This window comes from Kryptolebias marmoratus, linkage group LG6, assembly GCF_001649575.2.
Source record: "Kryptolebias marmoratus isolate JLee-2015 linkage group LG6, ASM164957v2, whole genome shotgun sequence".
NCBI lineage: Eukaryota > Metazoa > Chordata > Actinopteri > Cyprinodontiformes > Rivulidae > Kryptolebias > Kryptolebias marmoratus.
Genome location: NC_051435.1, coordinates 20681365 through 20694642, shown reverse-complemented (window position 1 = coordinate 20694642; position 13278 = coordinate 20681365). Strand labels below are relative to the sequence as shown.

Below are 13278 nucleotides of genomic sequence, written 5' to 3'. Positions count from 1 at the left end.
TGCCTCTCCGGTGTTCTCATCGTGTCCGTTTTCCCGTCCACACTGAAAACTAAAGTAAACACGGCGCCTGCTGTACAAAGACACCAATCTCACAAATTTACTAAATCGAGGTGAACAGATTTTAGATTCATTTGCACAAATTTTACTAAACTGTGGGAACAATTGTGAACAACTAAACTAAAAGCCTTACAACTTGGTTTTTAATGTTATTTTGCTTTTTTATTCTTTGGTTCTCTATGAAGTGTGCCATGTTCCCCGTCACAATCCACAGAGAAGCAAAACTTGAAGAGAAATAATAATAATAAAAAAAGAAGTGCTATGGAAGACTGAGAGAGGATATAGAAGAAGAAAGAGTAAAATTCATAATGACAACTGACTATGTTTAGCCTCCAGAAAGACATTGGGACAGACAGCAACTTGTCCCAAATTACTGAAGTCCAAATCCCAAAGCCACTATTCCTGCCCATATTGACCATAATGACAGTACTGCCATTCAGTTGGTAAATAGTTCGGGTTGTTCCCTTTGAGACCACTAGTTTAATATAGAAACACAACAATACACAGTGGAGCAATGGACATCCCCACCGTTATTCAAAGCTGTGGCAGGACAACGATACAGCTGACATACAATATTCCCTTCAAACGCTGCCCTTTGTCTGCTCAGAACCCACAAACTGTACGCTGTGTCCATCAACATTTCTTATTTCAAGCAAAGACTGTCTTTCTCTTTATCCTCTCTTGTTTATTGTTCTTCCTAGGTATGTTATTTTTTTTTTGGTAATTTTTTTCTTATAACTGACAACTACAACACACCAAGAACAGTTCAATGAATGATCTTTACTATCTGAACTCCCTTCTTTCTGTGCGGAACCATGACCTGTTAGTGTACATGTTTTGTTTTTGTTTATTGCCTTTATTACATTGTGCCATCGGCACGAGACACTTCATAAAGCACCGCCTCTTCCAGGGCAATATCCCCTCAGACACTCGACTTTAGAACAAGACGTTCGCTGTTTCTAGAACTTAACAAATGACGTGGTAGTGAGCATCTGTTTGCAAATTTTGCTTATAAGTTTTTAATTTTAGGGCACATTAACCATCAATATGAGAAAAATATTGTGCAGATTTTGTTTCTCACTTTAATTGCAATGATCTCCTTAATTTGTTAGGGTGTTTGTTCAGACTTGTTGCTCCATATCCATTTCAGGTGATCTGACTGCAAGTGGTTAGCCCTGACACCTCTGTTCACTGTGTCCTGTCTCTGTAGGCAGATACATGCAGCCACATCACACACAGGACTGTCAGTGAGCAACAAACAGGACATCGGCAAGTCTGCTGATGTGTTGGTAAAAATTACAATACGTTCGGACATCTGAACTAGATTTTTTTCACATCTCAGCACAGCTCAGAGTTATTTGAGTTACATTTTTGCAATTATCTCTTGATGAGCTTAATTACCAAACAGATGTGATTAAAAAAATAAAGCTATCAGCAAACTAAAGAGAAACGCACCATGCAGCATTCTGGTAATCCCAAGGTATTCCCAAAGTATGGGGTCCTAAGCAGAATTTCACTCGGGGGCTCCCAACCTGATTCAAGATGGCTGAACACAACTAATGGAACTAAGTAAACACAAAATTCCCATAACTCAGTCAGTTTTATACATATTGAGCTAAAATGTGATGTAGTAGTTGAGAGTAATCCCCAACACATCTAAGCAACACAAATTGTACAAGACCTTGGCTTAAAACTTTGTTAATAATTGTTAATGTCAACCCTGACTGACTGTTAGCAAAATATCTACAGTGTGCAAGAAGTGTGATCTAGCTCAAACACAAGGAGTAGATTTTAATACATTAACACCCATTTATCACTGTTATCATTCTGATTGTAACTAGTGTAGCTTAAACAGTGTCAATTTTGTACTTAATATACTTTTTTTTAACTGCAAATAAAACAACTAAACACAATATATATATATATATATGTGTGTGTGTGTGTGTGTGTGTGTGTGTATACAAACAAAAACCAAATGTACTTATTAATTAACAAAGACTAAGATAGTTGCATAAATCAGTATTTGGGTTTTGAAAATACTTTTTTTCGGACTGCATGAATTTCTGACTTATTTAGGCACTGGCGGGGGAGGGGAAAATCTGCTAATTTTAGATGTAATAATTTAATCACATCTTACATTGGGAAAAGGCCTGAGTCACTCGGGCGTCACTAAGATCTGTTAAGAGCTTATTTCCATCCTGAGCAGTCGGACGGCAATCAGATAGCGCTCTATGTGGGAACGGCCTCAGTGTGCACTGAAAACATCTTCTCTCAGACCACCTAAAGAGGTAACAAAAAACCAAGAGCACAAACACAAACACATAGAGCAGATTGCTCAATTAGTCCTCCTTCAGCCGGTGCCTCTCTCTACCCTGTAGCTCCACTCAGAAGTCATTTGATTCGGGGTCGAGTGTGATCCCTGTGCTTATCTGCGTCAACAACTGGCAACTGCAGGGACGAGCGTAGTTTACAGACGGGGCCTCGGTGGAAACTGAAAAAGTGATTTACGGGGGCTTGCTGCCCTCGTGCGCTCTACAGTTACGAGTTGTTAGAAAAGGTTATTTGTGAGCGGCTGGTAAATCCCCAACCTAACTCGAGCTCGCCTACTCTCTGACAAACCACAACTCGGAGCGGGTCACAAAAACTTACCTCATGTGTTGGCTCTTAAGCGTATACACACTGAATAGATCCTTAAATCCCACTGTGTAAAAGCAGAAAATGTTGGGAGGAGTTTTCCCAGGGATATTGCTTTTTTTAGTCAAGCAGCAGGTAAATTAGTTATCCTGTATTGGTAATCTTGTGAGGCGTAACTGAAGTGAGGGATCCAGCTGAGGATGGACTAAATCAAAGGTTTTATTAGCTGTGAAGTAAAACAACTGTTCAGAAAGCTTTTCTCCTCTGTTCGAGAAGAACTGTGAAATGTGGCTGAGGAGGAAACTCCCCTAACCGCAGCCCTGCTATCTCTGTGGGAGTTCATTATACACACAGAATGGCCCCCACACACACACGCGCGCACACACATTCATAAATTGTGGGAGACTGGTGCGCACATTCATAGTGTGACAGGAACACTGGTAGACAGATGTGCATGCAGCATTTTACAGCACAGTAAACTAACCACAGTGATTATTTCTGTGGACATCTCCCTGCCCCACCCATGCAGACTCCCCAGCAGCTTTCCACCACAGGGCCTTCAACACCCCCACGAGGTGTGGGCCGGGAAACTGATTCCGTCAAGAATCAGCTGGGAAGCTGGGCTCCCATGGCAGCCCTTATTTTAAGTGAAGCCACAGAGGAGTCATGGGGTCGTTGTCCCACTACTGTCACACGGACCACACGTAAACTCCATCCTCAGACTCTCACCGGCCACTTTAATAGGCGCACCTTGCGAGTACCGGGTCGGTTCTTTGTGGCGTAGATTCAACGAGTTGTTGGCAACATGCCTGAGAGTTTGGTCCACACGGACAGGATAGCGTCACACCGTTGCTGCAGATTTGTCACCAGCGCAGAAATAATTATTGGATGTACAACTGATTAAAGTCAGCCTAGTTCAAGATGACCACAGCTGATCAACCTTAGCCTATTAAAAACAAAATGGCTATACATCAGTGAATTGTACAGATACCGAGCTCAGATTTGTTGTGGTGGTGGATGAGAGTCAAACTCCAGGCCTCGAGGGCCGCTGACCTGGAAGATATAGGTTTTCCTGCTCCGACACACCTGATTCAAATGGTTTAATCCCCTCCTCACCAAGTTCACTAGAAGCACGTCCACAAGTTAGTCATTTAAAGCAGGTGTTTAAAAGCGAGAACACATCTAACAATGCAGGAGGATCGGCCCCAGAGGAATGGAGTGTGACACGTGATCTAATGTATCGTAACATTGCGTGAAATTGTGCATAACATTGTTGTCAAGGGTTACAACTCCATCATTTCTCAACATAATGATTTTAGTTTAAAACTGAAAAGCAGTGAGTGATATACATTTCTCCAAACAATGCTGGCCCTTGAATTATCTAGCAGTTTAGGTTTCTTTTTTTCTCACTGGAAGCAGTTAAGAGACAAGGAAGTAAAAATAGGGTTATTGATGCACAGAAATCAAATTACCTTTTTAAAAAAATGGCTGCTAAAAGAGTATTTGGATTTACCTGCTACAAAGAGACAAAAACAGTACTCCTAAATGCATGACAAATATAATAGTTGATAGGGCTCTTTGGTAAATGACCTGTAATAAAAAGTGTTTGTATAATTTAACCAGCAATAATCTGCGCAGTTGTTCATGGTGGACTCAGTGACTGCAGATGCCCAGGTCCCATGGCTGCAAAACAAGACCAAACCATCAGGCCTCCATCTCCATGCTTGACAGTTGGTATGACATGTTTGTTTAGACAGGTTGTTTCCTCCATATAACCACGTTTTACTCTTATTTCTTTAACGGACAGGCTTTTTTTTTTTTCTTTAAGTGGAGGAACAAAAAGCTTTCTCTTCGTGACTTTTCCAAACAAGCCATACTTCTAACATCTATACCTCATCATACTGTCCTGAACTTTACCATATAGCATGCTAACATGTCTGTAGAGTCTGAGATGGAGTTTATTGTCATAATTACTGCTCGCCTTCACCTTGCGACAGTGGGCGATAATAAGGCTTTATATTAAAGTAATGATCTAATGTAATGTGCTGCTTGGATCCAAGGATTTATTTGACTCGTTATTTTGAAACACAACTATACTTTTTTTTTCCAGCTTTATGTGATGCTTCCTTAGATCCTCTTCCCTATGTTTGGCAACAGGGCTCCACAAAGTCCAGAGGTATAATCGATATATGGAGTTTATGCAGCACTGGTTTTATTTCCATTCACTTGACTATGTCGCCATCTAGTGGCGAACTTGTGATATGACACCTCTTCAAATTTGTATAAATTTTTTTATTTGTCATTAAAGAACTTGAGTCCCTTGAACATGTAAAGATGACCAAATTAATTTACACTCGTGAAGTTAGGAGGAGAGGTGCAAGTCTTGCAAAATAAATTCTAAAAACCAGTCGTATCCAAACGGGATGCTGACCCTTGGTGGTCTGAAGTCCCTTTCAGGTCCGAGTTTCAGAGTGATGTCAGAGGATGAGCAAACCATCAGGCTTCTAAAAGCATTAAAAAAGAAAAACAATTGAGACCATTGTTTAATTTAAAGAGGTTAACCTAGAGGACCTGAAGGCAGTGCAGTGCAACACATCTCTCCTCAGGGGTCAAATGCAAAGCAAACAAAAAAGGAGAACTACAACCCAATCAATTGAGCCTCGTTCCCCCCTATTTACAAAATGTAGTTGAACTGTAAATCAGACCAGAGATAAACATTACTCAACAGGTGGCACAATTAAATTTGCTAAACCAATCACCGTAATAAAAACGAAAAAAAAAAGGCGTTCGTCTTGAGCAGCTGCAGGTGAGACTTCTCCTCAGCAGTTCTTCCTTCACCACATGCGGTGCCGCTGTAACAAAATGTCTCCTCAAGACGATCGAGGCAATCGCCACATCAGCAGGCAGCATCGTATGTTCATACACTGATTTTTTTTTTTTTTTTAAATGTTCAAAAAGTTGTTTGTGTTACAGTAAACCGGGTGGGGAGCTCACAGAAAACAAAGCATCTGCAGCTGCTCCTCACAAAGTTGATTAAAATAAAAAGACAACTGGACTCAACCATCCTGAGAAGAATTTCAAGAAACAATAAATACACCCTGACCAGAGCCCTGGAGAACGCTCTTTCCGACCCAACGTGTGTGTTTGTGTTGCTGTGTAGCAAAGAAATCAGTCCAGGCTGTGTCACTTGGTGTTTTAGTATCCTTGTAGTCCATTGTAAACCTTCTGAACAGATCCCTGCTTCAGGAGACTCCGGATACCTACAACAACAACAACAAACCAGTGATCAGTGAGCACACAGGCTGAGAGGAGCCTCAGGTATGACACAAGAGTGGAAATGAAAACACAGAATCACAAAAACAAATGCAAGTACACGATATACAACCCGCATTCTGAAAAGTTTGGGACAAATCTCAGAAACCTATACTTTATTCCCAATGATACGTAACATAAGATGAGAAACTGTACCATTTTTGAAGGAGGGTAATTTTGAATTTATGGCAGCAAACATCTCAAAAATTTAGCATATATAACAAAAAGCTGTAAAAGTAAGAAGAAACAGCTGGAGGAAGTAATTAGGTTAATTGGCAACAGATCGACTGGGTGTAGAAAAAAAAAACTTATCTATTGAATAAATATTGAATCTCTCAGAAGTAAAGATGGGCAGAGGTTCACCAGTCTGAGAAACTCCATCTAAAAATGGTGGAACAATTTCAGACTGTTGTTGCTCAACAGATAACTGGGAAGACTTTAAATAGTCCAGCTTGATGCTCTTAATAGTTTCCACACCGTTCCTTACAAAACAACGATGAACCGCACTGTTTACCTCCGCCTCCATCTTACCTTCTTTCTGCTGATCGTCGAGTTGTGTCTGAGGAAACTCCACGTCAAAGGTGATGATAAGAGAACCTCGGATGTTGATGTTGTCAAAGTTCGGCAGACCCTCTCCTTTCTTCCACATTCGAGCGCCGGGCTTAGTGATCTTGTCCCTCACTATGTGGACCTGTGAAGTGGAGACAGCCGTCCAGTTTAAGCATCGCTTTTCACCCCCCGAGTCACAAGCATATCTTTGTCTTCTACCTGCTTCTAAGGTGGATATAAAACATCTACACACCCCTGTTAAAATACCAGGTTGTTGTGATGTTAAAGGAAATTAAGCCATAATCAATAATTTTACGACTTTCCCCACCTTTAATCTGACATATAGCCTATATAATTCAACTGGAAAGAAACCTGACGCAGGGAAAAATATTACCAAAAAAAAAAAAAAGATGCAAAAAGCTGATTGCGTAGATGTGCACACCCTTCAGCTAATCATTTGCTGAAGCACCTTTGGATTTAATCACAGCCTTTATTCTTCTTGTTTACACACCTCCTGTTAATTAAAAGGACTCTTAGCAACCTGAAATAAAGTTCAGCCGTCCCGGCGGGGTGCTCCGGACATTTACTCAGCTCCGTCTTACCTCAACATCCAAGGTTCACAGAGGGCTCGCAACAAATCAAAAGGATCTTATTGTTGAAAAGGAATCGGGATCAAATAACTCCCCCCAGCGTTAGATAACAAACGGAGACTCATTTGATGAAAAGGTAAAGACAGAAACTGTTCAGGGAGGCTGCAGGGAGGCTTACAGAAACACTGAAGGAGCAGGACTGGCTGTGATCTACACGTGACATGGCTTTCTCCTTTTACATCCCCAGAAATTTAGCACTTTAACAGGAGGTGTGTAGATTTTACCCCACTGTGGTTCTGAAATAACCCCTAACTTAAAGCTTTGTAGATAAATACAGAACCTTGTGTCCGTCTAAATGAACAATGTCCATCTCAAAGCCGATCAGCGCCTCCACCAGGGAAATGGTGACGTTGGTATACAGGTCGTCTCCTCTGCGTTCAAACACAGGGTGTCTAAAAAGAGAGAGAGAGAGAGAGAGAGAGAGAGAGAGAGAGAGAGACCGTCACACATAACTGACTGCAGGATTATCCGCTTTTGAGCTCACATGCAGCAGAAAAAGGAAGGAAAACTTGTTCGTACTTCAACACTTTGATGCGAAATCGCAGATCTCCGGGTTCACCATCAATGTGAGGTTCACCTGAGGACGCAGGGGAAACGTTAGGAGCGAGCGAGAAAACAAAGGCAAGCTATTCCGATCGAGTTCTGCAGAGACTACCTTCTCCGATGAAGGGGTACTCCATCTCGTCTCTCACTCCCTGCTCGATCTCGACTTCCAGGGTTCTCTCCTCATTTACCAGCCTGAGGTGAAGAGAACGTCACATGTTAGAGAGGAGCTTTCTGAATAAAAATGAACGAATCGGGAAATACACAGACAGCAAATCGCACCGAAGAATATAACAAATGCTCCAATCAGATGACATGTCTTAAAGTTGGCACGGCTCGTCCCATCTTTAATGATAATGGCAGCTATGATGCGAACAACAACTCACTTTACGTTGGGACACTCGTCACACACCGTCTCCTGAGTCATCTGGAAGCGGCCCGGCCCGAGCTGCGTCGTCTTCATCTCCTGCCTGCAGTTACACTTCCGCTTACCGGGAGCCTCTTTGGCCACGGGCTTGTTGCGTACGACCTGTGCAACAAAGGTTCGGAAAAACGAGGTTGTTTTTTGTTGTTCCCCGCAAAAAAAAAAAAAAAAAAAAACTCATTAACGATGTAAAGACTATGACGCTGCTGCAGCATAGTTTCTGTTTGTGTTCAACCAAACATGTAACTAATAACAACAAGTCGCCGAGGTAGAAATATATATCAAAAAAGACACTTTTCACACCTCCACAAAGTTTCCAGAGTAAACCTCTTCTAGCGTGACCTCCAGGTCGAGTATGATATCATTTCCTCGGGGAATGTTCCTGTCCTGCTGCTGCCGGTTGCCTCCAAACATGAATCCAAAGTCACCGAAGAAGCTTCAGAGCGGACAAACAGAGAGAAGGGCTGACGTTAGTGAACACGTATTAGATGCACAAACACTGCTTCGGCCTTTGATTTATCAGGTTTTTATTACTACAGTTATTATCTGGAAATATAAAGACACATGTCACAAACAACATATCCTTACTTAGACAACATTAATACCACCCACTAAGCTTTGTAAGCTTTAGGCTCTACTTATCCAGATGTTTAAGTAAAAATGGAAAAAATAAAAACGTGAAAATTCCAATTTAGTGCTTTTGCAGACAGAGTTAGAATACATGGTTTATATTTTTGTGGAAGCTGAAAATTGAGGAAAACAAAAATCAAAACTTGATGCTTCGTTTAGACTTTTTTTTTTCTTTCCCCTTTCCTTTTGAAAGAAAAAAAACAGATTTTTCAAATCTGTTCTTAAGCAACAAGTAAGATGACTGATTACATAAAAATAAAATCCTATAAAGCCATTTGTTTTTCTGGTTTATGAACATGTTCACTGGTTCTGTTTGTGACTTTGTCTTCCTTGGTTTCCATCACTGCTTTGCTGTTTAAAGCCATGTAGATTGTGGCCTACATCGCCACCTGCTGACCAAAATAGCAAATTGTTTTTCCTCACTCCACACTAGGGGCCTCAGTTATAAATCAGCCACATGCACAAATAAACGCAGCACGCCGTGGTTTTCATAAACACTTGACGATTCAGTTTAGCTATAAAGAAGACTCTTATACATTCATCCTGGACACAAAAGCTAAGACGTTCTCAATATCCAGATCTCGTCTTTTAGCGTCAAAGTTGTGCTGTGTTTTAAACAGGAGGGCCTCAGGTGATGGAAACTTGGCTAATGAGCCATTTTCAGTGAAACACGATTTCAATTGTTTACTTAAGATTTGCTTCACAACAGGAAACACAAGTACGGTCACAGAAACCCACAGAAAATAAGGCAACAGTTTTCTTTTATCTATATGGAAAAACAATCCTACATTTAAACAGTTTATAAAGCTCTGAACAACCAAGATTCGTCTTATATTAAAGTTCTTATTGTTCCATATTTTCCTAACAGAGCACTTTGCTGCAGGTTAACTTGTGGTTCCTAGAGTTTCTAAAAGTAGAACAGGAGGCAGAGCTTTCAGTTCTCAGGCTCCTCTCTTGTGGAACCAACTTCCAGTTTCTGTCCGTGAGGCTGACACCCTGTCTACTTTTAAGACCAGGCTTAAGACTTTCTTCTTTGATAAATCCTGTAGTTACGGTTGGCTTGGGTTTCCTGAGCTCTCCCTTAGATATTTTTTTCAGGTGTTAACTCTTGTTGATTTGTGTAGCTCCAAAAATACAAAATGGCAGCTTCCGTAAACCAGGTCCTGTGCTCTCGACCCCAGCACGTCGCTCGTTCTGGTTCTGATAGAACAGTAGTTTTCAAACTGGGTATGCGTGTCATTACAGGGGACATGTGTAACTACTCCTACTTTTCTGCCCTAAAAACGTTGCATCCATCCATCTACAACACAGTGAAAATAGACTAATTTCAGCCTTTATTACTGTGAAAATATTAATGTATATTTACTGGGTTTCTGTGCACAGTTCGGACTTTATGGCTCTGAAAGTCACTGACTTATTGCTTTTGGTTCTTGAGTCCCCAAAGGCTGATGGAGCAGTCTGTTTTTATTGTTCTGTTTGAAGCTCGGTCCAAAGGAGAAATCTGGAGACAAACATCACAAAAACTAGTTCCCTATTTTGTTTTTATTGTCATAGTAAATTATGCAAAAAGTTATATAAATCTTATGTTTTTTTTAGACAGGCAGACAGATGGATGAGATCCACTGTGTTGGAGGTTTCTTCCTGTTAAAATGGAGTCATTCCTTTCCACTGTCACCTCCGTGCTTCTCAGGATGGGAGATTGCAATGAAGTGAAGATTTGACGCATTCAGCCGGTCAACTTAGATAACTTTTACTAATTGGGAAATATATAATTTACTGTACGTGAATGTGTTGTATTATAATGGGATTGAATTGACTGCAGTTAGATTTGCATCTGATTCTGTTTTTAACTAAACTTTATTTTTGTTGTACAGAACCCTAGGATGACTGTCATTATGAATTGGTGCTATATAAGTACATTGAACTGAAATATTGTTTTGTGTTACTAAGGTTAATTTTACTGTTTGTTTTAGAAAGACCATTGAGTTTATTCTTCCTCTTCTTCACCCAAACACAACGTACATTTCTCTAAATTACATTTGGATCAACCGAAACTTTAGTTTTCAGAGTGTGCTGAACCTTTTAGTAGTTTGTCAAGAGGCTCCTGGTTGGTTAGAAAAACATCTTGAACCAGTAACACTAACCTGGAGAAAATATCGTTGTGAGAGCTATGGTGACCTTCTTTTAGTCCGTCTTCTCCGTACAAATCGTACTGTTTCCTCTTCTCCTCGTCTGAGAGGACCTGCGAGCAAAACATCATGTCAGTCTGACGAACGAGCACATTCTGCACTTCGTTTGGTGTCTGTGTGGACGTTTTATTGCAACTCATTGCTCTGCCTTCACCTTCAGCAGCAGGCGACAATAATCAAAACAAACCACCTACACAGATAAGGTGAAGGACAATGAATGCCTCGTTATAATTCAAGTCTCTACAGGGACATCCCTGAAAGTAATACTTCTGTGTCCGCACAACTGGCCTCATTATGAGCAGGTAAGATAATACATTGAGGAGCTTGAGGACGTGTTCACCGCTAACTAGATTTCATAACGCCACCACAGATTTGTTTGAATATTTCAGCATAATGTATCTTTGTAGATTTGTAAGGTTGCAATATATATATATATATATATATATATATATAAATAAAAGGACAATATTGCTGCCTCTTTTGCTGAGTAAGAAATTTTCAGAAAGTAATCACTTAATTAACATCTACAACTGTTGAACTTTTTGAGTCAACCCAATTCAAGATGGCCACCATAATCAACAAAACAAACACTAAATAAAGGATAACTCAGTCAATTTTACAAATTGACCTAAAATTTGGTGCCAACAGACCAACATAATTCAAGATGGATGGTCACTACAGCCTTTTCATCTTAAATATCTATATTTCAGTCAATTTTACAGACATTGTTCTAAATTCTGGTGTGGCTGTAGTTGAGGGTCATTCACATCACACACCCAAAGTGCTACTCATTGTGTGAGACATATTTTCCTAAAACTTAGACAATAAGTGTTAAAGTCAATCCTGTTTATCTACCAGGCTCCACTAAATTGGGTTACAAAGACCAACCTGAAACTGTAGTGCTACACTCATAAACCAAAAATAAAACTTGCTAATAAATGCTAAAGGAGGTAAAACTCCCAAACAAACCCTGTAATGTTTAAAGAAACTGAAGCTTTGAGGAGCACCTGTGGCTCTTATCAGAACCCACTCCCGCTCATCCACGTCTGACTTTCAACAAGCCAGCTGGGCTCGGCTTAAGCCAATCAGATGCAGCCACACGGTCGAGCCGACCAATCACAGAGCTGGAAGCGTTTCCAACGACAACCGGGCATCAAGTGTACAAGACTTTCACAAAGAAGCCTCTGTCACTTCCGCACACACACTAAAAAAATTACTTTTATACAAAAATATTCACAATTTAAGTTCCGCAATAACACGTTCTTACAGCGAAGGCAAGCTAGCTGTGGTTAGCTTTTAAAATAAAAGCTTCTGACTCACCTCATAAGCTGCTCCCAGGTCGGCGAACTTGTCTTGCGCTTTAGGGTCGTCTTGGTTTCTGTCAGGATGTAACTGCAGAGCCAGCTTTCTGTAAGCTTTCTTAATGTCTCGTATCGACGCCGACTTGCTCACCCCCAGGATCTGGTAGAAATCTCGCCTGTGGAGACGCAAAGAACGTGTTCAAAGGCGACAGCATTAGGAAACAACTCCGCTGCTACTTATGAGATTAGCTCTGGTCCCAAGTGGGAGAACTGGGCTCTTTGATGAACGTTAGCTCAGAGCTAGCTAAGCTAATTAGCCCAAGACAGGACCATAACAGCGAGACAGGGTTATTGGTTAAAAGCAGTGAACGCTTTGGTAGAAAACAGCACTTAGCGAGTTAGCCCCGAAAGTGTCAGCGTGCTCCACGCACGAAGGAACCAATCACAGTGGAACATGTGTACCACCGGGCAGCTGCCGATGCTGCTTCGCCGCTCCGTGTGTCGCTTACCCGGCAAGCACCGCTGTGGTGACATAAAGAAGCAGGCAGCACACATTACACAGGTTCATCCCTCTTTTAGCCATAGCTCCACGGGTTCGAGAAAGAGACGATTATAAAAACAACAGCCGGCTTTTTTTAAAGACGAACCCCGCTGCCACTCTCCAGCCTTTTTCCTGCTGTCAGAAACAGAGCCCGCCCACGGCGAGGACGACAGCCCCAACTCTCCGGGAGAAACTCCGCCCAACGTTAAAGGGGCCACACTCGACTGTCCAATCGATACCGCATCTCTTTTTCTTTAACGTATTCCAGTTTGCCCTTTATATAAACTGCAGACTTATTATATAACTAAAGCTACATTAATATTCGTGAGGTTTTCAAAGTAAAAAAGAAGGCGCGCAGATTATCGTTGCTGGTGGGTGCACACCATTTGTAGCCCGGCTGATAAAGCGGCCCGCCGGGTGGGCGGAGTTTGCGTTTGACCCCGTCTGT

The 13278-nt window shown here is 41.3% G+C and overlaps 1 protein-coding gene across 1 annotated transcript; it reads right to left on the bottom strand.

The window, feature by feature from the left end:
• Positions 1-5216: 5216 nt before the first annotated feature.
• On the bottom strand, positions 5217-12990 carry dnajb11 (DnaJ heat shock protein family (Hsp40) member B11). The gene is made up of 10 exons (XM_017421097.2): positions 12799-12990; positions 12309-12465; positions 10944-11041; positions 8473-8605; positions 8132-8274; positions 7858-7940; positions 7722-7779; positions 7483-7594; positions 6535-6694; positions 5217-5951 (listed from the first exon to the last, which is right to left on the bottom strand). The coding sequence occupies exons 1-10, from the start codon at positions 12870-12872 to the stop codon at positions 5887-5889; spliced, it is 1083 nt and encodes a 360-aa protein (XP_017276586.1). The 5' UTR covers positions 12873-12990; the 3' UTR covers positions 5217-5886.
• Between the last annotated feature and the right edge of the window lie 288 nt (positions 12991-13278).

Bases quoted from the DNA above. Each gene is read 5' to 3' on its own strand.
- dnajb11 (XM_017421097.2), bottom strand. From the start codon at position 12,872: ATGGCTAAAAGAGGGATGAACCTGTGTAATGTGTGCTGCCTGCTTCTT. The intron at 7,941-8,131 runs GTGAGTTGTTGT...TCTTCACCTCAG, and splicing joins GACGAGTGTCCCAACGTAAA to GCTGGTAAATGAGGAGAGAA. The intron at 5,952-6,534 runs GTAAGATGGAGG...TTGTTGTTGTAG, and splicing joins CGACGATCAGCAGAAAGAAG to GTATCCGGAGTCTCCTGAAG.